This window comes from Asterias rubens, chromosome 16 (genome assembly GCF_902459465.1).
Source record: "Asterias rubens chromosome 16, eAstRub1.3, whole genome shotgun sequence".
In the NCBI taxonomy this organism is placed as follows: Eukaryota; Metazoa; Echinodermata; class Asteroidea; order Forcipulatida; family Asteriidae; genus Asterias; species Asterias rubens.
In genome coordinates, this window is record NC_047077.1 from 7002977 (window position 1) to 7029848 (window position 26872).

Here is a 26872-nt window from a genome sequence, read left to right on the forward strand (position 1 = left end):
CTTCGATTTGATTGTCTTAATAATATCCTGCTCTCTTGATTTCTTTATTAGGTCCTCATCGTCACTCTGTCCTTCTGTCTTACTCCTATCATTATCCCTTCTAAAGCACTCTCTGTCACCCTTAGTTTTTTTTTTTCAAAACGGAAACACTCATGGAGGGGGTTGGTGGCCGCTGGCGGTATTTTAAAGTATGATTCAAATGATGTTTTGTAGGGGAATTTTAAAGCTGAATTGTGGGAATTTTTAACGTTCATTGAATTTAATTTGATATTTTGTTCACTAAAATGTTTTTTTCCTTTTTCTTTTTTTCTTTAACACTATGCAGGCTAGTTGATGATTAATACTGCGTCGGAATGAACCTAGTTTGGCTACTAACAGCTGTGGCAGTCAGAAGTGGCAACGTTGAGGATTCTGCCATTAAAACCATGGGACGGCCATCCGGTGGGGCAGGAGATCCCGCCCCCCCCCCCCCCCCCATAATGGCAAACTGTGTACACTTATCTTGATAGCGCCCTCTTGTGAATCCTCTTCGTGCCAATGTTAATTTCCAGTGTGGGGAATAATCACCGGCGGACATCTCTGGGACTGCTGGAGCACTTCAGATGACAATTTGATTATTGCCTGAACCATAATTATCATACAGTAACTGTGCCCCTTTTCGAAACCACGGCTTCGGCTCCAGATTCGGCTCAGCACTAGCTTGGCCCTGTGGTTGTTTTGACAATTTTGTGCGTGCTTTGCGTACGTGCTGAGGGCTTCAGACAAGAGGACACAGCCTGAAGCCGGAGCCGAAGTCGTGGATTCGAAAACGGCCTGTGTTAAACATGCAGTAGACTTTTGGCTAGAAATTACTTAGTCGGCTGATTGTTTTGAATAAGTCGACTTAGCTAGATAAAATATGTCGGTAAGTTAATGTGACACCGAGAACTTATACCAAGAAATAAGTCGTCTTGATGAGATAAATTATGTCGGTATCTCAAAATGTGGGATGGCACTCCTGGATCTCCGTACAAACTAGATAAGTATAAGTACATGGTTTATTTAGGATGTCAGCGGTCATACTTTTAAGGATTACGGTCGATACTAGCCGCTCCCCCCCCCTGTTGGTATTGGAAGTTGGTGGACAAAACCAAGTTTGTTATAAACGATCAATACTTCAGGGAATTAATTTCGACTGACCACCCGAAATATAACAACCATATTATTTATATCTTAATTACCAAATAATTAAAGTAAGAAGTAAGTACAAAATAATTGTTTGTTTTTACTGTTTTATTGTACATTATTTGTGTAAACCTATTGTTTCTTTACCAAGTGCTATAGGTCATCATTTAGAGTATGTACACAACGTAAATAGTTTTATTGCTGTTATACAAATTCATATGGAAGGCATAGTTTTCCGTCAACTAATGCTAAAACTAAAAAGGAATTTTTCATAACTAATCTAGGCTGCTTGAAAACCAAATTAATAAGTAACATTTTGCCCTTCCTTTTTTTTAAGAGAAGATTTAAATTTAGCGCGAAATAGTTGATTAATCTGGCCACCTAATTTGCCGAAAATGGCTGGGTAAAGCCTGGTTTTCCAAGCAAAAATTACATAAACCTTTTCATAAACTTTCTCGCATGCAGTGACAGGTGCATCAGTGTCTAATTTCATGGCTCTGCATGCTTACCATAAGCAGTGAATTTTTGCTTTTACAGAATTAGCGCAGAACCTCGGCGCTTTCAAAGTAAAGCGGATAAGGGTGATCGTAAGCGCAGAATTCGGCGGTAAGCAGAGCCATGAACTTGGGCACAGATTGTTTGAACACATGACTCATAATAATGTACAGGCTACTCATTTTACGGTAATATTATGATTAAGCGAAATTTTGTACCAAAAAACACACTTAAAAAAGTAAAACAATAAAACATGCAAACTATATGAAGTTTTTTGTCGTGAAATTATCCTTATTTCTAAACAATCATTTCTACGTATTCAAATACAACAGAGGTGAGCATCACCGGGAACAAAAATCGGCAATGTAATTGGTAGACCCTCTTGCATAAGTTATGACGTTACACTCTCAGATGATTGGACGACTGCTGCCCTCCACGGTGCGTATCGTGCGCGTAATCTCGGCGTATCAGCGTTGCTCGTTTATCCAGTCTAAAAAAAACTTGCGGTGACATCATAAGTCTAAACAGTCGTGTCCCCCCACCCTACCGAGGTCAATGAAGAGCATTGGCCGAGAATCAAGCGAATATGCTCGACTTAAAGATGGCTGCAAGGCAAGGGTCTGTTGGTTGTCAACGAACCCATTAGCCCCGGATTCCAGAAGCATTTAAAAGGTTTTTTTTGCGGAAAAAAGATCGAAAACTGAGCTCTATAATAATATATATTTTTGTTGGTCGTTTTGTATAGAATAACATTTTACAATTATATTTCTATTACCATTACCAGTCATGTACAATACCTTTAATTTAAGTTATGTTGAAAGTGAAAGTGGGTGAGAGCGCCAACAATGGGTGCTTTCCAGGGTCGTCTTCACCTATAACCAAACCTCTTTATATACTCAACTCAGAAACATGTAACCCTTTTCGAAACTATGGTTCATTTAGCTTAGGTCCCGGCTTGGAATCGTATGGGAAAACGTACTAAGCAACAATTAGCAGGATACCAGCCAAAAAGTGTACTTGTGACATTGTACTCTGGCTGATTACCTTATTCTGGTAAGCATTGTTTTATTGTGCTCAACTATACATTTTGTGCTTAAAGCAGCTCTATGAGATTGGGCCTAGGTAGCTGTTGCCGAAGCATTGGTTTCGAAAACGGCTTATGCATAAAGCAAGGCTTGGCATCAAACAAATCTGGTTCCGAATGAAGGCTTCAAATGAAACAAGATGGATTCCATGAACATCGCTTTACTTTATTTGAAAAAAAAACCACCGTACCAAAAGTTCCTCAGCGTAAAAGTCAAGCTAGGGTCGCAGAGCAAAAAAGCTCATATGACTCGGTTGTCGTGACCACTTGATAAATCATGGTCACGTACTCGGTAAAACTTAATCTTCCTGTCTGGATACTCAATCGTGTAAATGCAGTAAGCAACAAGCAGGAACAGGATAACTGCCACTGGTATGGCCAGAAACTGCAGCTTGTACAAAAGGTCAGAGGGGTCATAAGGCGATGGTTTCCCTTCCGGGTCATATTCGTCGTCGTCGTACTCGTCATCGTACTCGTCATCCGCATTTCCAGTTATATTCGCTGTGCCGTTGAGGGCGTCGGTGTCGTTGCCACTAAGGGTTTTTCGTTCGACACCGCCGGGGGCTTGTAGTAGCTCGAACGGGTTGATATTATGGACGTGTATCCTGAAGTACAGATCAGTTTTCGGTGGTATGACGGGCGGGTGACCAGACTCGCCGTACCCGAGGGTGTACGGGATCACCAACCGTAACTCGTCACTGTAGTGTAAAATTTGGGAAAGAGTATGAATTAGTTTGAGCAGACCGCCATAATCACTGAAGTTTGAAGGTTTGTGTTTCAGGCATGAACAAAACCAAAGATTCTCAATTGCTGAGTGTGGACGGACGTCGCTAAATTATAGGTATAACCGTGGACATAGTTAGTGTTTTATGGAGGACCTCAGAATAACTTAACTAAACCGGACCCCAACTAAAACTGGGTAAAAGAATTGACAAACAAGCCAGGCTGTCAGGTATATGGATTGCAAGCATGCACTGAGACACACGAAGTATCTACATGTATTTGGCGAGTTGGACAATGGAAGTCGCTCACTTTTGTCAGTTTCTTGTTGGCATACAAAAGAACTGGAACGTAAAGAAATGCAGTAAGGAATGTTGAGAGCCTTTCAAAACAATGGAGTGGTGCCGAATCTTTAAACTCCAATGTGCATGTACGTAAGTGACAATTCTGTTTCTTTTTCCCCTCAACAAATTGACTGTATTTATTCTGCATCTGCTTGTGCTATACTGTACCCAACGTCCTGCTGGACTATCTCGATACACAGTGATGTACCAAACATTCTAAGTATCTTAACTTTGTAATAATGATGTTTCAATTGCTGTTTGTAGTCGTCGTGCACTACATTTTTGTTTGCCATTGCCAATATTTGAATAACAAAATGTATTAACTACCGACACATTTTGGCCAACCAATCCACCCCTTTCTACAGGGGCGGACTTGGCAAAGACATGTTTCAATAGCAACATTGCGCAAAATATTTATTTATAGTTTCCGCCCATTCTCCACACCATAAAAAGGTTTTTTTTCCGGCGCCCTCTTCTCCGTTTGTAACCAGAGCCCAGTTTTCAATAGAGCCGGTATATGCTCATCCAAAATGAGCAGGATACCAGACAAAAAGTGCACATGTGACATGGTGTTTTGGCTGGTCCCCTTGTTCTGGTAAGCGAAATTTGGTTTTGCTAAGCTGCTTCTTATGCTTAAAACGGCTCTATGACAGAGCCTAGTTTTTATGGCAAATTTTTTCTCAATAATTGTAATTTTGTTTGACCTACAGTCAGTTATTACTTACCCTACGCACGCTCCTTGCAGCCCCATATTCCAGCCTTTGACGAGGTAAGGATTACCGAGTGTAAAGTTGAGCGTTGCGTTGGTGGGAAAAGTTGAATCAAAAATAGTTCCATTCTTAAATGTGCCCTGCGAACAAAATTGGTAGATTTTTTAAAATTTATTTTATACACAATGTATACAGGCCGTAGCTTGTTTGATTTCGTGTCTGATTTCAAAACTACAAAAATTTTAAACAAAAATGTTGCAAAAAAAAACACACACAATCGAGCAATGGACATCCCAATGGGAGACTTTAAGGCGCTAGGTGGCAGCAGACTTACCAGGTAAATTTCCATTGATTATGTAGTTCTGAGCATGCGCACGTTACCGAGAACAATGGATTTTATCTGGTAAGTCTGCTGCCACCAAGCGTCCTGAAAGTCTCCCATAGGTTGGTCAGCGGAAGTCCAATGTCTGACAATGTCCACGAAGTAGATATTCGCAAACAACCAAATGAAATAAATAATACAAACTCAAATTAATGACTTGGGATAAAAAGTCAATAATATTTCATGGGGGAAAAACAAACAAATGATATTTTTGTTTTTAAAATATAATTCATACCTCATAATCGACTATCATATTGTCCCCATCCTTGGCCTGTATAGAACAATTTCCAGTTACCTGAATAAAGAAACAGAAGTTAAATCTCTTAGCATAAAAACAAAAATTTAGAAGAAAAAGATTTCAATTTCTTTAGTAGGCCTTTTACTTCGAATTTTTGGAATTGTTCAAACACACATCAACATGTCAATAATACACCATTGTGTTTGAGTAAAGAACATTCTTCTAGTTTCCAAGGAGCATTGAATGCACTGGACATTATTTTTAATTATTTAAAAATAATTATTTGCATAAAACCTTACTTGGTATCGAGTAATGGGGAGAGGTTGATAGTATAAAACGTTGTGAGAAACGGCTCCCTCTGAAGTAAGGTAGTTTTCGAGAAAGAAAGTGTTTCCTCGAATTTGATTTTTTATTATTATTATTTTTTTTTTTTTTTTGGGGGGGGGGGGGATAATTTGTTTTGTCTTCAAAAACACGAAAACAATAGTTAAGATAATAAGAAATCAAGTTGGATATAAAGAATATACATTTTCAAACCCAACTTTATCCGGCCATTTTGACATAGTTCTCAAGTAATACATTCTAGATTGAAGATTCTTAATCTTTCATTAAATAAAATGTCAATTCAATTTTAACAACTAACTGAATTACGTGGGTTTTTCATTTGAATTTCTATAACGTGGTTGATGGGCGTTACACGTACAGTCACATACCACCGTAATCAGAGTTCAACAGTTTGGGTGTTGGAGTCTGCGTTCGGTTTGGGGTTTTTGTTAGAGTGAAGAAGGATCCATAAGTAAATAAGGGTTTATTTATTCCATGACAATTAATTGTTGAACCTTGTTGGGTTTTTTTTATGAGAAATGTATTTATTTGATGTATTTATTTATTTATTTTATTTAGACAGGAAAGAAATCAGTATTACAACTGCTATCCCTATAATGTCCTGTGAACAAAAAGTAAAAAAAAACAAAAAAACATCGATGATTCGAAACAGAATGATGCGAGTAAAAAACAAAACGATTCAAAATTCTTGCAATTGTAGAAGAAAAAATGATGACTTATATAAAGGGAAAACATTCTTAGTGGCTTCTCCCAATTTCTACGTCACACTTCCCCTATTAATTAGTCACGTGTTACGTAACTAACTAATGGGGAAACATTGTGTTTTTGTATCTGTATAATTATATTCACTAAAATAATTACATCTTCATATAAAACTAGAATAGACAACATCACTATCTTAAAATCACCCGTAGAGCCTATGGCGTCTCATCAAAGACTTGATTTATTGCATGCCGAACAAAAAGGTATTATGAGTAGTGCCAATTGCACCTGTGTTGAATTGAACTGTAAAAGCACTTGATCATTCCTTGTTTAATCATATCGTACCACTTTGCCATGATGGATGTGTGTGTGTATAGGAAAATGTACTGAATTCTTTAGCCGAGAGGACAGGAAGATCTATTGTACGTGGATATTAAAATTTGGTCTGCAATCCATCACTATCAGCGTGAATTATACATGATTACGGACGTCATTTCATCGGGGTTAGATACGCCCCTGTGTGATTGGAAAGTCTATGGGAATATTTTTTTTTTTTTTGGGACACCAGGGCAAAGACCAGAGGCCAATGGGCACCGAAGTCCGTAGTGTCTTTCCATGAAGCTTAATAGTAACACCATCAATAATGTTAACTTTGCATCGGAAATAAAGAATATTCATTTTGATTTACACACCGATGTGTGTTAGCACTGTATATACTCAGTACTTTCACAGACGTAGTTACTTGGGTTGGAATCGAATTCTAGACCAGTGCCATACCATATTTGATTAGATTCAAATAACAATTACTTGTCGTTTAGAGAGGAAAACGGCGGGAACCAGTCAAAACATCGTGACATTTAGGCTGGTAACCTGCTTTGAACAGAGACTGTTTCTGAACCAACTCTTTTGTAAACGTACTTGGCCTTTTCGAAAACATGTCCTCCCGGTCCAGGCTTTACCTATGAACCAATGAGGTTTCAGCATGGGCTTTGTATGTAATTAGAACTGCACCCAACCCATAAATTATTCGCAGACCCAGCTTTCGTAAACGCCCTAACAGGTCAATGTACTTTCCAAATTGAAGTTGAAGCCACACAAGGTCGCTTAATGGGATGGAAACGGGCCAGGAGTGTCGGAGAGTATTGCAGTGATTTTTGTAAAGTAAATTATTCATGGAATTCACTGAGTGATGTAGAGGAAAAATTTGTCAAGCTGTCGAGACCGTTTCATACTCTGGTGACCTGCGGGTACAGTCATTCATAGGTTTAGAAACAACTTCTTATTTCTGTCCTGCCTTTGTCGTGCATGATATTCTTTCCACTTCCTGATTTCCGATTTCTGGGCCCTTGGGAATTGGACAAATCAGACATTGTGATAAAAATAGCTTGAAATGTCTATTGATGCCTCATGTTTTCTGTCCCACATTCGGCGAATTGTGTACGAACTTCTTCTGATAGCGCCCTCTTTTGAATCAATCTCCTTCAGCCCATGCTAATTTCCGATAGAGGTTAAGACATCATCTCCAGGGAAAGATTTCAATATTATTATGACCACCGGCAATAGTTTCAAAAATCAAGCGTTAAAATACTCCATGTCTGTTGTAAAAGAAAAAAAGGCAACGCGACTTCTGTGTATAAACAGATGCAAATTGAGTTAACACTCTTTCCAGTCAGCAATTAAATGAGGAAACGTGTGTAGACTACGTGTGTTTTGTAATTACAGCGTTGACACCCGTACGGCACTATTGTCACAAATCCACACATTGCCAGTATTATTATATAATGAAAATGAAACCTAATTATTCTGTGAAAACTATTAGTTGTTAGATTTGATAACAGGGTAGCCTATATCTTAGTTGTGCAACATAAAAAGGACGCAATCTAGTGGGGAAAAACTGCTTCCTTTTAAAACAAACGCAACTGAAATTGCTGTTGAAAAGCTTTGTTTGAAGGGAACTAACTTCCGGAAACCTTGCCATTTTTCTAGAGCAATGGGAGTTTTGGGAACGCTAGGTGGCAGGAGACATACCAGGTAAATGCCCACTGATTACGTAGTTCTGAGCATGCTCACATTTGCGGAAACAATGACGTTGCCTGTAAGTCTGCTTGCCACCTAGCGTCGACATTAATTCCCATTGTCACAGAATACACATTCGAGACACTATGTCTTTTGGACACTATTTTGAATTTGGACTTCCTGTTTCATCTGCTATTTTTCATGTAAATGTATTGTATGTGAAAGATTTGGACACAAATTTTCTTTTTTTCCAGCAAATGTTGTCACCCTTTTATCAAACCTTGGCTGAAACCTTGGAGGGACAAACACTTTAACCTAGACTTTGTACACAAATTTGGAGCACCCCAGTCTGTAGAATTCCCCTGAGGAGGCTTTTGTTTTCCTGGTTTTGCTTTGTTCTTGAAATCCTCTATCGGTGTTGATATTGTATTGTGGACAGACCTATATGTTAAGTTTTCTCCATAAAACATGGTTCGGACGTAGGGACAAACACTTTAAGACGTTCTCCTTCAACAAGAAGACGTTTCACCCGAGAGGGTTTTTAGACAACAAGTACTAATGGTATAGCATGCACACTGAACCCGAGTCCAATCCAAACGCGACCACAAGAACACTATAAATACTCCTACCTCCCCTGACCCGAGATACCGACCATGTGGTGTGAATATTAAACCAAGCTAAAGAAACGATTGCCTATCGATTATACGCGTCTTCATTCCAAAATACATCAGGTGCGAACTGCGCTATGGGTGTTGATTCTATTTGAAGAAGGGGGGGGGTGATAATATGCTCTTGGTGTTGCTGTGGGTTGGCATTTACATCTTCATGTTAAACCCACGTCTCTTCTCCAATGCATTCAGTTCAAAATGGCATGGCCCATGGCCCCATCTACTAAACAGTCTTTGTTAAATGTATAAATGCCCGTATCTACTTTCAGAGAGCAGTCTTGAAAGTGCACTCTGACGGGTAAGGGTTGAAGATTGTAGGAAGATAGAATGACAACCGGATCAGGACATTTTTTTAGTTTTAAAGGCACTTCGTTTTCGTCGTCCAAAACCTTATCATTTAACAACGTTTTGAAATTAAATGTAAAACGGGGTTGTCAAACGTTTATGGCACTCGACTTGGCTCAGGTGTTTCTCCCTTGCATTTAAAGGCACTGGAGACTATTGGTAATTCCTCTAAATAATTGTTGGCATAAAAAAACTTACTTGGTAACGAGCAATAGAGAGCTGTTGATAGTATAAAACATTGTGAGAAACGACTCCCTCTGAAGTAATGTAGTTTTTGAGAAAGAGGTAATTTCTCACTCAAATAATAAAATTCTTCAGCTACAGCCTTTTATTACGCATCTAAAAACACCCAAAGTAATGCAACAAGAGTGTTTTTCTGTCGATGACCAATTGAGCCCAAATTTTCACAGGTTTACTATTTTATGCATGTTGGGATACACCAAGTGAGAAGACCGGTCTCTGGTCTGTACCAATCGTGTCCAGTGCCTCTTAAGGGTGTGCACAACACTGGTGAGATGGAAAAGAAATTTTCACAGTTAAACATGTTGAGCATGGGTAAAAAGTGATTTCCCTTTAAAATCTTTTGCGTGAAATGCTACAGTTTTTTCGTTCATTATTCGCTCGCAAATTCGATGAACAACTGAGCCCAAATGTTCATAGGTTTATTATTGTATGCATATGTTGGGATACACCATGTGAGAATAATGGCCTTTCGCATTTTAAAACATCCAACATGATCATGGTTAAAGGTAATTTCCCTTTTAAAACTCTTGTGGGGAGTGCTACAGTTTGGGGGACATTTAAGTAAAATGATATCGCAAGGCCAAAACCTGATGCTTGAACACAGTACAAACGTACCTTTGGGGTTTGCGAAAAAAAATTCTCCTGATCCCGACGACAGATTGAGCTTAAGGGGCACGGCACATTGCCTTCAGTCTTTCAACATGTTACTGTTTGAAATTACTTCACCTCCTTCTTTAATAATAGTTCATGTACAAAACACCTAAAGTGTATATAGGGAGTACCCTAGTGATTTAAACAAAACATGAACTTGCCTCTGGAAAAACAGCCAGCTGTAACTTGGCAGTGTAAACCACATGAAATTTGGACTCTGGTAACCCGTGAATATAAACTGGTTTGTAGTAACACCATGTGTGTATCTACTTGTCAGGTATAGAGTTGTTCTTTAGAGAATTGTCTTGCATATTCTACAAAAACCGTGCAGTAGATTTTTCGGATTTTATTTTTCGGGAGACTTCTCAGTTCTGGAAAGAACTGTCTTGCTTAACTATTACCTGAGCGGAAGGTAGAAAATCGGCTGGGACTACTTTAGCTTATAATGATTGTTATTAACTGCACTACCATGGATTGAGTTCTTAGCCCGTTTTTGTTTAGCGATTAGTATGTGCTTAGCAGCTTGATGGGAAAGGGCCTATGTAGAATACAATGATCAATATGCAATCAAGCTCAAATCGTTTTGCCTGAACCCAGAAAGCGCATTCGGCTATATCACCGATTACAATTCTTTGCCGTTAAATTAATTTTAGACGAACTGTCGCAATTTGCCGGGTAGCGAGAGAGAAGGAAAGAAGAAAAAAATATGTCCGTAACCTTGAGTTGGGAAACAATTATCTGGATTTGCCAGAATTCCGTCTGGGTAAAGGTCTGTATCTTGAGCCTTAATTGGATGTGTTTCGATTGGAATCAATGGTGATATACTGTGTGGTTAATTGGCAAGGTGAAGGGAATATACCTTGCGACGTTTAGAGATTTGAAACACCATGTGGACCTACGCATGTCCACATAGTGTTTATGTTTAGTTATCCCGAGCCTTAATTGGATGTGTTTGGATTGGAATCAATTGCGATATACTGTGTGGTTAATTGGAGTGATGAATGACCTACACCTTGCGACGTTTAGAGACTTCAAACATCTGTGGACTTACACATGTCCACATAGTGTTTATGTTTAGTTATCTCGAGCCATCGAATGTGTTTGAATAGGAATCAGTGGTGATATGTGGTGGTTAATTGGCATGGTTAAGGCATTGGCATGCGACGTTTAGAGATTTGAAACACTATGTGGACTTACACATGTCCACATAGTGTTTTTCATAGTTATCTTAATTTGATGTGTTTGGATTGGGACCAATGGTGATTCACTGTGTGGTTAATTGGCAAGGTGAAGGAAATATACCTTGCGTACATCTAGGGGCTTGAAGCACTGTATGGACTTAAACGTCCACATAATAATTTGTATAGTAATCACGAGCCTTAATTGGGTCAATTATTATTAAGCAAATTCAATAAGCCGTTGCAGACTGCTTACCGACCAACAGGACATTATGGCATAACTGAAAACAAAATATGATAATGACCAGGGCCCAATTTCATAAAGCTGTTTACTGGCAAGCAAATTGTTGTGCTTACTGTATGAAAATCTGTGTAAGCATTAACGTTTAAACGTATTTCACCATTTTTTTTTCAAACAAGCAGAACATTTCTAGGCGCGCATGCTCGTTCACCATGGATTCGCTGTGGTGTTACGTCACTCGTGTGCAAAACACAGTGGGTTAGCCAGCATTTACCCTTGCTTACGTTAAACAGCTTTATGAAATAGAAATTCTGCCCTAAAAAACGCTGATCAGCAGAGTGTGGGTTCGAATCCCCAGCCGTGACACTTGTGTCCTTAAGCAAGACACTTAAGCATTGCTTCTTCCTTTGGATGGGACGTAAAGCCGTTGGTCCCATGTGTTGTGTAACGCATGTAAAAGAACACTTTTCGAAAAGAGAAGGGGTTCGCCCCGGTGTTCCTGGCTGTGGCTGCTGTATGCGCCGTAGCACCTTGTAAACCCTTATAAGGTGCTAAATAATTGGGTCTCAAAATTCATCACTGCAATAACCTATCTTTCTGAAAGTTTGTATATACTCAGCGCCTTAAGTACCTTGTCTGGTAGATACGTGTGCTATATAAGACTTCGATACTATTATTATTATAAGCACCAAACGGCTGTTTACATGTTTTAATGAAATTGGGCCTTGATGTTTCAACCCTGCAGAGTCCTTCTCCGATGCTCAATTATGATTAGTCAGGAATTGATGAGCCTATAACCAAGGATGGATAGACGAATTGCAATAATCTACACACGATCATCATGTATTGACTTTCCATACCTTGAGTCTATTTCTCTTCACCAATCAGACGGTGGAATGGTAATTGTACACCAACACATCTGTCAAAATGGTACAAAATATGCACAAATACCAATTATTGTCCCTATACATTGTTAGTTGCTGAGTTCGCCGGACCGTAAAAAACCGTAGACAATGCAAAAAACGTAAAGGTGCGTAAAAACACCACCAGAAAGTCGTTTGACATGACGTGTCTGAAAGGTACAACATATTATGCAAAATACTAATTATTCATATTTACTTTAGGCCTACATCATAATAATGAGTTATTATAACTCACTCGACTGTTAACTAACCACAGACACTGGAAAAACATACAGGTGCTTAAAAACACCACAAGAATCTTGTTTGACATGTGTTTGTTAAAGGTACAAACTAATGCAAAAAACTAATTATCCATATAGGCCTACATCATAATAATGAGTTACTGGAACTCAACAGACCGTTAACTAACCATAGACACCGAAAAAACATGAAAGGTGCGTAAAAACATCACTATAAAGTTGTTTAGCATGTGTCTGTGTAAAAGGTATATTGTTGTTACTTTGTCGTTAGGGACACTGCATCGCCGGGGGACACACAGTGAACAAAAGGGCGGGAACCTAGTTGGGGGAAAAGGTGTTCAAATTACTGTTTGATGTAGAGATCTTAGGGTAGGCCATTTCGATTCAGCGGTAAAAGTTCACGGCTGCGTTATTGTATGCTTACACGAAATCAATTGAGTGGAATTCGATACAGAAGTGAAACTTGTATTATTTTTCAATCTCCGGTAGACACACCTTATACCATACATTTTGTCTGGTGGCAAACCATTTAACCTTAGTCAAGGACTACGGGTAAACTCCACAAAGCCTGTAAACCTAAGCAGAGGTTTTCTGCTTTACAGACCCCTTGCATTGGCCGCCATTTTGGTGAATTGAAACGAGCACGCGTGTACGCGCTGTGTGCACTATTCTCAGCCAATGACAGCTCTCCATTGACCCTATTATATTATGTGAGGGGACATAAAATGTATATTCCATTTCTGCTGCTTGCATGCATCGTTTATGAAACGTACACGCCTATCAAAACTATCATTGGCTGAGAGTCGTCCGCAGCGCGTACCGTGTGCACTTCGTTGTTTGTCATCAAAGATGGCGGACAGTGACGTCATGGGAAGACAGTAGCGAGGTCAAGTGCACGGGACTTACTCATGATATTTCAACTGAGAACATGGTGACCATTTTTGGTTTTCTTACCCAATTTGTATAATGAAGCTCTGAAAGATTACATTAAAGGCCCTATATACGGGGTACCGAATTCTGGCAGGAGACCAAAACCAACATGGCCCCTGCAATTCTAAAAGGTTTTGGAGGATGTACCGTCATTAGTCGATTGTAGAGTGGAAGTGAATTGCTCTTGAGCGCAGCTGTGCCTATAGCACTCGATATATGCAATTAAAAAGCACTGCCCGGTCACATTGGACATTTTTTTATCAACGGTCGGGAAAAAAACATGGATATCATTTTGTTTACCAACGGCTGATTCATTTGGAGGTATTTATGCATACCTGTGTTGTATGCTACTTGACAATTAGCGGTCCCCCTCCTTCAATTTGACGTCTACAAACCAAAGATGACAAAATACGGAAGCCGGTCGCGGCTGTTGCATGTTTTACTCCTATCAGACATGCAACATTGTTTTTAAAATTGTACAGTCAACTATTAATGCACTGTTCAAATAGCGACTTATATTACCGCTGTGAACCCTGAAAGATGACGCTCCCCTCGAATTTCCGATTTCGAGCAAAAAATAATTTCAAGGCATGAAAATATTTCAAAATCACCTTCTAAAGAGCATGAAAGTGTTCCTGTTTCCGTTAAAAATAATCTCTTGAAATTTCAAATACTATAAAAACGGAAATGGTTAAACATCAGGGTATGATCCATATTTTATGCTATTTTCATAAATAAAGTGTACTATCCTTAGTGTAATGTCACATTTTTAAAGTTACCTGACTAAATTTGACCGGTAACGACAGTTTGATCCAATGGACGGAACAACACTGCCACCTAATCTGGCTCCCTTGCGTCTTAATAAAGTGAGTATGACAAACTGTTTCAAACATTACTCTCGTTTTTATCTGATGAATATTAAGGGCATAAGTATAGCTCTGAGAAATTTTACGTTAAAATTCAAAGAAAGCTAATGAACTAGATGCATTACCCCTTGTTATATATGTAGATTAAACTTTGACCTAAATGGATGTCACATGCAGCTCTGTGCAGTGATTCAAGCTCATACGCGTGCGCAAGCTTTGCCAACTCGCCCAATAAGAACCATTGACTCCGCACCAGTTAACCGCGTGGTCATTCCGTGATCTGGCTCTCACTTATTGATTTAAAGCCTGTAATTAAAATTGTATGTTGATCAATTTAATTACATGTGATCGATATGCCGTGGCCGTGACCTGATCATGGTTGGTTTCTGGTCCTTATGGTTGGGCTTTATCGAAACTATGGTGGGCAGGTTTCGTTTTTTTCATGAACTCAATTTTGTGTATCTTGCTAATGAAAGATTTCCTCGTACAGTCGTACTCAACAATAGTCTGGCATTTTTAAGTTGTCAATTCGAACTCGCAATAAAGTACCATTTCATTGGATAAACGTGTAGTGACGTAAGCGTTACTGACACTAACGCTTCTCAGATTCAAAATGTCGGGCATAACAACTTACAACCTCTATACATTATACATCTCCATACATAACCACATCTGGCTTCAATTTAGCATGGTGTAATCAAAGTACACATGTATAGAGTACAATTACAAAACTAACTTTAGCTGAAAAACCCACATGCCCCAAAGATTTCCACGCATGAAATGAGCCTAACCAATAGAACTATTATATACAGAGTAACAAACACAATTTATCAAAATAATCTTTACAAATGTCTCCTATGGAGGTTACAGAACCTCGTTCCCTTTGACTGCATTTTCATAAAAATGCATAATGCGACGGACTGCGCACAATTTGGTTGACACAAACACGCAGGGAGCGAAGAAGAATGGAACAAAATTGGCCAAAAAACGAAGCCCTAACCTCAGGATATCTGTGTTTGTATTGACACTGAATAGAGAAAAAGAGCCAATGGAAACCAAGGGAGTATACAGCAGGGAGTATACAGCAGGAACTACGTGCCGTTTTCTAGCTGAAATGCCCACAGGCGGTTTTGACAATCATTTCTATAGGTCACATCGCTCTATGGTTATTTCTTTATTTTGTAGTTTCTATATTATATTATTGGATTGTTTGCTTCTCCTGGTGTTTTTTTTTGGACAGGGAGGAGGGAATTGATGATTGATTACGGCTTTCCGACCTTACTCCCCCAACTCCCTTTTTGCATAAATAAATGCATTTTGCTTAAAGGCAGTGTAACACCTTGGAATAAATTCCAGGTTTTTCATGATGAGCGTTTTAAATAATGTAATATGATCCAAAGAATGTTCTGCACACATAAATTGTCGGTCTAATTTACCGTAAAATAATGTGTCGCATACGTAAGTAATATTTTCAGGGAAGCTTTCTACCATCATTATCTTCAAACAGTGTAAGTTTAATGTAAATCTGTGGACATTGTGTTTTTTGTCCCATAAAAAGTACATAGACCCTTTAACTGTGAAATTCTCAATCTGGTTTACCCGAAACAAAACATTGCTAAGCAGAAACAATAAATAAATTCACAAATTTTCTCCAGACTCACACAACCGGAATAAGCGCAAAATTTTCTCAGGTTTGCTATTTCATGGTTGATCACACAAAACATGAACACTGCCTGCAACTATTTTGTTAGTTCTACCAACCCTGGTTTACCTTTAAAAGACTATGCATTGTATAGTATTTACATATAAAGAGCTTTGTCTTTTTCGTCTCGCATGACTACAGAACATTTTTTTATGAGAAATAAATTTAAGCAAAGTGACTCTGAAATTCAGAAGAAGAAGTGTTCAGAATCGGTCATAAAAAACAGCGGGTGATTTACTGAATGTGTAGTTAGAGTTTGTGCTAATCACCTCGAACAAAACAAAATTCACTTGGGAACTGATCACTGATAGACCTATATACCAACTCATTTTGTTCAAATATTTCAATTATACATATTTGTTACTATAAAATAAATGGTTTTCATTTTTAAATATGGAAGCCAGCTTTTTATGAACTTGAAACAAGTATCCACTTCCCGATATGGAAAGGTTTGCGGTACCCACTTCCCGATATGGAAAGGTTTGCGGTACCCACTTCCCGTAAAAGTGTGTTCGTCTAAAATACTCCAATTAACCATTGCATTTCATTTCATTTCATTTCGACATAATAGTCTACTGATAAAAATTGAGGTGTTGAAATGTACACCATGTTGCCACATATAATAGACACCGAATTTTACACCAAGGGTACTAAAATAACACTTATCTCTGCAATATGTGTTATTTTTAACACCCTTAAATGTTATCCCTAACACCAACGTTTTTGCAGTGAATATTTGTATAGAGATAAAGTAAAGTACATTTCAAAGTTACACACAAACCGTGAATAACATACTATCAAAGAGGAGCAGCTCACACCGCTGACCAACTATTCTAATCTAATAATCTAAAACAAACAGACAAACAAACACACAGTGTTGCCGTCACTTTGTAGACATTCCTTGCAGTTATGTTTACGACAACACTGTATAAAAAAACACTGTGTGTGTGTGTATCCACAAAGTCCATAAAGTGTTTTAAAGGCAGTGGACACTATTGGTAATTACTCAAAATAATTATTGGCATAAACCCTTACTTGTTAACGAGTAATGGGGAGAGGTTGATAGTAAACGGCTCCCTCTGAAGTGACAGCTTTCGAGCAAGAAATAATTTTCGACGAATTTGATTTCCAGACCTCAGATTTAGAATTTGGGTATCGAAATCAAGCATCTGAAAGCACACAACTTCGTGTGACAATGTTGTTTTCTTTCTTTAATAGTTATCTCGCAACTCCGACGACCAATCGAGCCCAAATTTTCACAGGTTTGTTATTTTATGCATATGTTGCGATACACATAAGTGAGAAGACAGGGCCCAATTTCATAGAGCTGCTAAGCACAAAAATTTGCTTAGCATGAAATTTCTTTCTTGACAAAAACAAGATAACCAACAAAATTTCTATTTGTTGCATATTGCTTGTTACTAGTAATTAGCATGTTGTTTGCTTATCCTGAAAATCACATGGAAATTTGGTTGGTAATCCTGTTGTTATCAAGGAAGAAATTTCATGCTAAGCAAATTTTCGTGCTTAGCAGCTCTATGAAATTGGGCCCTGGTCTTTGACAATTACCAATAGTGTCAATTATCAAACATTCAAACAAAATAAATCTGCAGATTCAATCTTCAGCGATCAAATCTACACAAAAGCTTACAAATTATACTATTATTCTGGACGAACTCGCAAAATCCCAGATGGTTCGGTCAATTCAAAACAATTTTTTTTTGCGGACAATAACTGCCGAGGCCTCGATACCGAAATCGTAAATGTGTTGTTTAAACTGAATTATAGATAAGCACAACATATGGAACGGCGAGGGTTTTTTATTTGTATTGCTGCGAGCCAGCGAGACAAAATTCAGTTATGCACTCGCCGTGTATTTCCATTTAATTATTATTTTTAAAACCCACAGCACCTCCAAAAAAAAAAATTCACTTCATTAAATACATTAATTTTTAATACATTCAATACAGTGTAGTAATTAAATATCATGTTGTGTATTGGTCTTGTCTGCAAGCGACATGCTTTTAAGGCGTATAGTACACATGTACAACATCGTGTTTTTCCAATGTGCACAGCCACAATCATTGGTACACTTCCAGTTATCCAAAGACACCACCACATTAACAACATGTAAATATTGAGTAAACTTCGACAGCCCACATAATTGAAAATAATAGTACACTCAAAGTCAAAATTTGAGTACAATTTCTTCAAGTTAAAGAGATTAGGCCTAACATCCCCAGCCGTGACATTTTGTGTCCTTAAAGCCAGTGAACACCTTCGGTAAACACTATTGTCCAAGGCCCACACTTCGTGTATCACAATTTATATATAAAATAACAAACCTGTGAAAATTTAGGCTCAATCGGTCATCGGAGTAGGGAGAAAATAACGGGAAAAGCCACCCTTTATTTTTGGTTAAGTTATTTGTAAATCTGTGAATTTTTTTTTCCTGTTCCGAAAGTGTATAATGGCTTTAAGCAAGACACTTAACCATTACTTCGTCCTTCGGATGGTACGCAAAGCCGTTGGTCCCATATGTTGTGTAACGCGTGTAAAGGAACCCAGTGCACTTATCGAAAAGAGAAGGGGTTCGCCCCGGTGTTCCTGGCTGTGGCTGCTGTATGCGCCATAGCACCTTGTAAACCTTCATAGTGTGCTGAATGAGTTGGGTCTCAGAATCCATCACTGCAATAACCTACTTTCTAAAAAGTTTGTATATACTCAGCGCCTTGAGTACCTCATTTGGTAGATACGTGCGCTATATAAGACATCGACTTCGATATTATTAAATGATGAGTAGGGTAGATGGCCTTAGCTTAGACTTCTATATTATTATTATTATTATTATTATTATTATTATTATTATTATTATTTATACACGCAGTGAATTGATACATTATGACTGCGGACTTGCCTGGTCGTTGGGTTTCTGGCCCAACACATGGCCTCGGGGCTGTGGTACTGTGTTAATCTCGACTCCCCAGAATATGGTGATTTCCTGATGTTATGGTGCGGGTATGAACTTTACAATCAGTAAGCTCTCGGATTGAAAATATATTCACATTTGTATTTAAATTTCATTTACGATCCCATACCCTGTCTTTTCAAAATAAATCAATGTGCAGGTTTTGCATGCTTCGTTGAGCATTATTATATATTGTTTCTGTATTAAAATGCAGAAACAAACATGCATTCAATTGCTTATCACTCTGTAAGTAAGTAAGTCTGCATGTTTAATATAATATCCTGAAAATCATGCATTTTCCGTACAGTGTTTGCTTGTAATTGCTGACCATCACGGGCTTAAGTCAATGTAGTGAGGAAGTGCATGTTATCCCCATATTGTTTGAACCTCGCTTGGTTTTAATACAGACTGTTTTAAGAGGAATAACAATTCATACCTTCAGCTTCCCTGTGTTATTTTCACCTCGAAATGTTTTCTTCTTGTAGCCCATGCCAAGAATGGATTTTAGCCTTGTTTGGAGTGAACTTGCATTACAAACATGGCGGGGGGGGGGGTGCGAGTAAGAGAGTATAGTTACTTGACGAAGAGAATGAACTGATTCAGGTAGTTGCATAATGTTCACTTCATATATTTGTATGTGTTTTTTATGTACATACAAGTAAATTGCCATGATCATGTAAATACACAAAAGCTACTGGTATATGTCATATCGAAAGTGTGACGTAATCTTCATAATGGCCTCCTATACCTTTCTTTTATGTGTTTAAAGGAACATTACAGAATTGGTAAGAAAAAGCTCGTTGATAAGATCATAGCTTTTAATAAAAACTTACACGGTCTAATGATGATGATAGTACGTAGAGAACATCCCTTGAAATATATTTGTCTGAAATGTCATATTTGAAGAGAAATAAATAAAAATGATTTCCTGTTGGTAGTTTTTTGCGCTCGGTGAGCGTTTTATTAAAGAAATAATAATAATAAAAAAAAAATTCGAATCGATATCTAGCAAAATGTGTACTCTGTTTTTCACTATTTTCTCGTGACCCAGATGGCTGATCGATCTCAAACTTCTACAGGTTTGTCAGTTTATGTATATGGTGGATTATATAAAGTGCTTACACTGCTAGCAACTGTTTTGTTAGCACAAATCAATCCTGTAATGTTCCTTTAAATAGCTTTTAAGTCTTTCTCTCGCGCTCATGTGAGATTCATTGTTTTATGCAATCGCACGTTCAGGTTGGAATATGATCCCATTATTCACGGACAGTCAATAAGAATCAATGATACCGAAAATGGTAACTTTGCTGTAACTTGACACTTAGTAAAAATGGAGTAAGAAACGATTGGGTCGAGAAACTATATACAGTTACCAAAAGATGTTCTCAGAAAATTAGATCTGCCATCAGAGAAAACACATTAAAGAGGCTGTGTCGTCATGATCAAAACAGGTCCCAATTTCACAGAGCTGCTTAAGCAGAAAATGTTGCTGTAACAACCCTCTACTGAGCAGAAATGAGCAGGATACCAATCATAAATGGTACATTTAAGGAGTTCTATGAAATTGGGTCCAGGTGTGTGGCTGTACATGGAAATGTGCCCCCCCCCCCCCCCCATTCCAGACACTGCACGCGCCTGCCCTCCCTCTTTAGTTTAGCTTTAAAAAATATGTGCGTTCGATCAGCTTCCCCGGGTTGACCCATATCTGACCCAAGCGTTCGATGTTTTATAATAACCTTGTGTTTATTGAAGCGATTTTCGCGCGTGGGCCGCATGTAGAATTTTGCCTAGAAGTAAATAATAAGCAATAAATAAAGATAGCTTTTTATACAGTAAAGTTATCAACGGATCTTCATGTTAAAGTGTCATGCACTTTACCCGCTATAGGTCTAAAGATACATGTGTGTGGAAGGTGTATATAGTTATAAGACATCTCAGTTTTAAGTGTGTAAGGAAACCCCGACTAGGGAAATCCATCAGGTATAGGGACTGAAAACCCTATCCCCTATGCTATAGGGCTATATAGGCTCAGTTCTATAGGTGAGATTCGAACCTGGCTTCCGCACAAACGTTTAAGGCATGGACATTATTGGTAATTACTCGAAATAACTGTTAGCATAAAAACTTACTTGATAACGAGCAATGGAGAGCTGTTGATAAAACATTGTGAGAAACGGCTCTCTCTGAAGTAACGCTCCATGCAGTTTTATCTCTTTCTCATAAACTATTGTCACTTCAATATTAAAACTGCATGGAGGCCTAAGGCCTTTTTACATTATTATTTGAAAGTGCCCACGGAATTGTGCAACAATGGTTTTTCTTTCATTATTTTTTTGCAACTTCTCTGACCAATTGAGTCCAAATTTGCACAGGTCTGGTTGTTTTGTGCAGGATAGCACCGAGTGGGGACAATTTACCAAACGTGTCCAATGCCTTTAAACGCAGGGGAGAAACACCTGAGCCAAGCCGAGTGCCATAAACGTAGGAGAACCCTGCTGTCCATTTAATTTAAAAATGTTGTTAATAATGATGATAATGTTTTAGACGACGAAAATTAATATGCTTTTCCAAAAATGAATTCGGCACCGTGTATACAAGTTTTGCAACTCAGATTTGTTCACTGAAAACGAGTATGCTAATATACAATCCTCTTCAAAGTATTCATAACTCAACACTCTTTTCACTGACAATGCCCTCCAGAAGTGTTTTAGACAACGACAATAAATGCTTTTCCAAAAATGAATTCGGCACCGTGTACAAAAGTTGTGCAACTCAACGAGTGTTTACTGAAAACGAGTATGCTTGCCATCCTCTTCAAAATATTCATTACTCAACATTCTTTTTTGACTGATTAAATGCCCTCCAGAATGAAAATGTTCCACAGATCAAGAGATCACTCAAAAGAAATTATTTTTAAAACCTCTCAACATAACGAGTTGTTCTATACATTGGTTGACTCACCAATCCCCCCCCTGCTTTGCAGCACACAAAACTAAAAAAGGTAGCCTATTTTAAGAATCACAGCGCTGTATATAGAAACAGACGTTTCGGCCATTATGAATTGACGTCATCATGAGGCGTATTTTTGTTGTCAGCGTAGACATCAGACATCCCAAACCTTGCTTTGTGTGACAAATATAAAAGCTTTGCGAGCATTCTGCCCTCGTTAATAATTTAGCCTAGATGCGATGACATTTTTTTTATATTATTCTGGCTGCCGCATTTTGTGACGATAATTTTGTTTACCTATTGTCGCCATGCTGTCACGTTCCCTGTATACATAACTTATACTGAATACTTATGTTCAAGATAATGATTAGTGCCAGACTACTTGCTCTTCATGCCACAGTTTTGATGTATACGCGAAAGAGCAAGCAACCGTGGCTGCACATTTCAAAGGCAGAGCAAACCTTTAGTTTTAGGACCGTTTTGGTTGTTTTAATAGTTGTATTTGTTTTTGAGATATCGCTTAAACTCCGGAGCGTATATTAAATTCACGCGGGAAGAATAGTCTCTATAGGAATACACATTCTGAGAAGCGTTACTGCGGTAACGCTTCTTATAATATTCAATTTTGTTTTTGATAAAGAGTGATATAATTTTCCATAACCGTAGTACTTCCAGGTGAAAAGCTTCTCAAAATGCATTATACTGTCCAAAGCTCCTCTACCAGAGTCATTACACAGACCCTTTAAAAACGGTTTATTTTTTTACAGTCGACACTCTGTACTAGTGCGCGTAGGTCACGCGTCAGCAATTAACAAGGTCATTGTCAAAATTATCTGTTAATTTTATTGGTCCTATAGATGTACAACATATTATTGCAGGCATGTGAAGGTTTTATGATCAAATTATGGAATTTGGAACAGAGTCAGACTGAACAAATAATGTGGCTATGGGCCATCGCATTTTGAATAAAACATAAAAGAGTAACGAACAAACATCTTTTTCATAGAGTGTTTAAAAAAAATGTTATTGTGTTGACATTATATTAGTGTTCTTTAACATCGTAAGTGTCTGTCATTCACACTAAAAAAGCCAAACACACCGCCAAATTAAGGCAATTCCTCCCTCTTGAGACCACATCTTCTAGATTAACAAGTTATACTACCTTAAAGGCAGTGGACACTATTGGTAATTGTCAAAGACTAGCCTTCACAGTTGGTGTGTCTCAACATATGCATAAAATAACAAACCTGTGAAAATTTGAGCTCAATCGGTCATCGAAGTTGCGAGATATTAATGAAAGAAGAAAAAAACACCCTTGTCACACAAAGTTGCATGCGTTTAGATGGTTGATTTCGAGACCTCAAGTTCTAAACTTGAGGTCTCGAAATCAAATTCGTGGAAAATTATTTCTTTCTCGAAAACTACGTCACTTAGAGGGAGCTGTTTCTCGTAATGTTTTATACTATCAACCTCTCCCCATTACCCATAATCAAGAAAGGTTTTATGATGATAATTATTTTGAGTAATTACCAAAAGTGTCTACTGCCTTTAAAAAAAAATGTTATTGTGTTGACATAATGTTAGTGTTATTTAACATCGTAAGTGTCTGTCATTCACACTAAAAAAGCCAAACAAAGATTAACAAGTAATACTTCCTTAAACCCCGAGATCCGTTGTAAATACTACCAGCAAAACAGTGCAATTCCATTTCTTAGGCCTATTAGGAAGTAGGGTGTTTTAAATTAAGTTTGCACACAAAAAGACACCCATACGCTGGGGTCAAAAACCATGGATGTATTTCCGTTTTTGAAGACGTTTTTTTCTTCAAATTTTGCACAAAGATCAAGTACATTTTGAAGAGATTTTGGTGTGATATTTCACATGTCTTGACATTGTCATCGAGGAACACCTGACAAAATGGACTACTACATGTACATCAATTGACTTTTTGTAAGAGGTTATCACAACCTCAGTTATGGACCAAAGGGCCAAAGGTAAATTTGTATGTCTGAACAAGTTTGCAAACACCTGTTATTGAATGAAGAAAATGTGTAAAAATGTATGTGCTGAAGTTGAAGTTGTTGCTGTAACTTCCAACTTCTATTTAACACGTACACTTTTTATACACACATGTCTTCATTGCAATAACAGGTGTATATCGTCCTTTATGGGATTTGAGGCATTGGATGTTAAGTTAGAGGAAAAGTCTTCCGAATTCCGAAAAATCTATTCCGCCTTTAGTAGAATATTATAAGCCATTTTGAGGTATGGTGGAAACAACATTACTATGACACTATGGTTCGGGTAAATTTGTTTGTAGACACCCAAACCAAACTGTGCACTCCTATAGCACCATACCTCAAAAAGGAAGTTCTGAAAATAAAATAATCTACACACTACTATAGTAAACCAAATATATATTTCTATGTACATATAAATTGAGGCTAGCAATTATCTATATCTCAAACGATCCCCCAACTAATACTATAAAGTCGACCTCCCTGAGCAACCTTGGCCTGCTCGCTTATCAAAATCCTACAACAGTAATCAGGTCATGCTGGTATAGACTCACCTCTCTAGTTACTTCAACCTGCGGAACGGCAGCCAAAACACCACTCACCAACCCAGACAGGCAGAACACTAACATCGCACAACATTTCCCCATGTTTGTCGTAGTGGATTCGTCTTCAGAAGATAAAACTGCAGTCTTTTCACACCATACCTTTTTTCCCTCGGCTCCAGTTTTTATCAACTGACACAATTTCACTCCACAACTGTTCGTTCGCCCACGGGGTTTTTGAAAAAGACGGTCCTTTTCACAGCACATAAACTGCCGATGATTGGGGCCTATGTACTAGTAGTAACAATTAAGTTGCATGAACTGAGTGCGTTTCGTGAACCGTGGAAAACGTGGGAATGAAAAAAAAAAAACAAGAGTCAAAACTCAAAATCAAGCGGCCGTGCGAGACGCGCCAAACACCGCCGCGTAGTTATGAATATGCAAATGAACCGTTTGGATTGCTCCATTATGTTTAGGGGAGATGTTTAAACTTATTGGATTGTGATTGCTTGAGCGCCCTCTGTTGATAAAATACGGAATATTATTGCTTTGAAGAGTAAAGGCTTACTATTTTTTCCATCCCGCCTATAATTTCCAAAAGAAAAATATTTGTGTGTATCAAATCTGGTGATTCAATTTTATTTAAAAAAAATAAAACAATGTCAGTCTGTTTGTTTTGTTTCTTTGTCTGTCTGGCTGGTTTTTTTTCACAAGCTTCTGCTTGTCAAAACAGCCCATACTTCATTTATTTCATTTATCCTACTTATCGTTATTTCTATTTGTTTGTTTTAATCAGTAGTACATGTAATTGTCAAAATATTGTTCATGGAAGTATGGAAATAAAATGTGTCTTTGAATTGAATTGAGTTTGTTCTCAAAGTCCCAAAAAAGAATACACACAAAGAATGTAGTTTGTGAGACCAAGAACTGAACCAACTCCACAATATTTGAAAGGTGATGAATTCACTTTTAATAGATATTTTTACCTTATTTCTCATAAAAATCAAGATGAATTGAGTTGAAAGAATATTAGGAAAAATTCAACATAAAACTTTATTTTTTTCATTATAAATAACTGAACCGCTAAACTAAAGAAATAACTAAGACCACAAATATTTCAGTTTTTTGTTAGTGTAAATTAAAGAAGTGAAAGGAAAAAATTGAAAGAAATAAAAGAACTAGTGTAAATGTATGGAAAGTTACTGTTTGTTTTGAAGAGTTCATCCATGTAATTGTTCAGTAAACTTTTATTTTTATTGCCCCCTTTTTTTTTTAAGAAACAAAAAATGGAATTTCGCATTCATTTGCCCTGAAAGATATCAGCAACCTTTAGTTTGATACAATTTCAACCGAAATTCAGGCTCCTGTTTTGAAAGATTAAAAGTTAGTTTGAATATGTTTCTTGGAAACCAGAGGGCATGAATGAATTACTCTTCCAATAATAAAATATTACGTAACATCCTTTTACGACATGTTTCATTACAACTGGAGAATGTACTCTTCCAAAAGCCAATGATGTACCATCTGTTTAAAATAATACGTTCTTTTAAAACTAGAGGATTGTAATGGTGGTCTCCTCCAAAAATTACGTTGTACAATCCCTTTGCGTTACACGTATGTATCTTGAAAACCAGAGGATGGTAATGAATGTATACTCTTCCAAAAACCAATGATGTACCATCCCTTTATAATATATGTTGAAAACTACTGCACAATAACACAAGACATTGACTTTCATAAAACACAAACAACATCATCATGATATGGGAAGGTTTGCGGTAACACCATGTAATTATAATGACTATCTCTAATGAGTTGGGGTGGTTCTGAAACGAACCGTTGGTTTCAACTCGACGTTTCGATCAGTATGCTCTGATCGTCTTCTGGAAGAGAAAAAAAAAGTTTCAACGTTTTCAACGCCGCGTTTTCAGAACCACCCCTACTCATTAGAGATTGTCATTACATGGTGTTACCGCAAACCTTCCCATAACGTATTTCCACCATGCAAAGTTTCAAATCCTACTTAACATCATCATGGGTAAAATGATGTCAGTTGACCTGGGTCACTACCTTTGGTTATACACATTGTAGTTCTAATCATAACATACTATCAAGTTTGACCAAAATAATAAAGTAAAAGAAACAAAATGGATGACTTTTAAAATGAAAGAATCCAATACACCAGATAGCACCCTGAATACTGGAAGAA

The 26872-nt window shown here is 37.8% G+C and overlaps 1 protein-coding gene across 1 annotated transcript; it reads right to left on the bottom strand.

The window, feature by feature from the left end:
• Window positions 1-1254: 1254 nt before the first annotated feature.
• On the bottom strand, window positions 1255-25044 carry LOC117301144 (peptidyl-prolyl cis-trans isomerase FKBP9-like). The gene is made up of 4 exons (XM_033785039.1): window positions 24676-25044; window positions 5135-5194; window positions 4533-4657; window positions 1255-3441 (listed from the first exon to the last, which is right to left on the bottom strand). Exons 1-4 carry the CDS (start codon window positions 24928-24930, stop codon window positions 2985-2987), a joined length of 897 nt encoding a protein of 298 aa, XP_033640930.1. The 5' UTR covers window positions 24931-25044; the 3' UTR covers window positions 1255-2984.
• Window positions 25045-26872: the final 1828 nt, after the last annotated feature.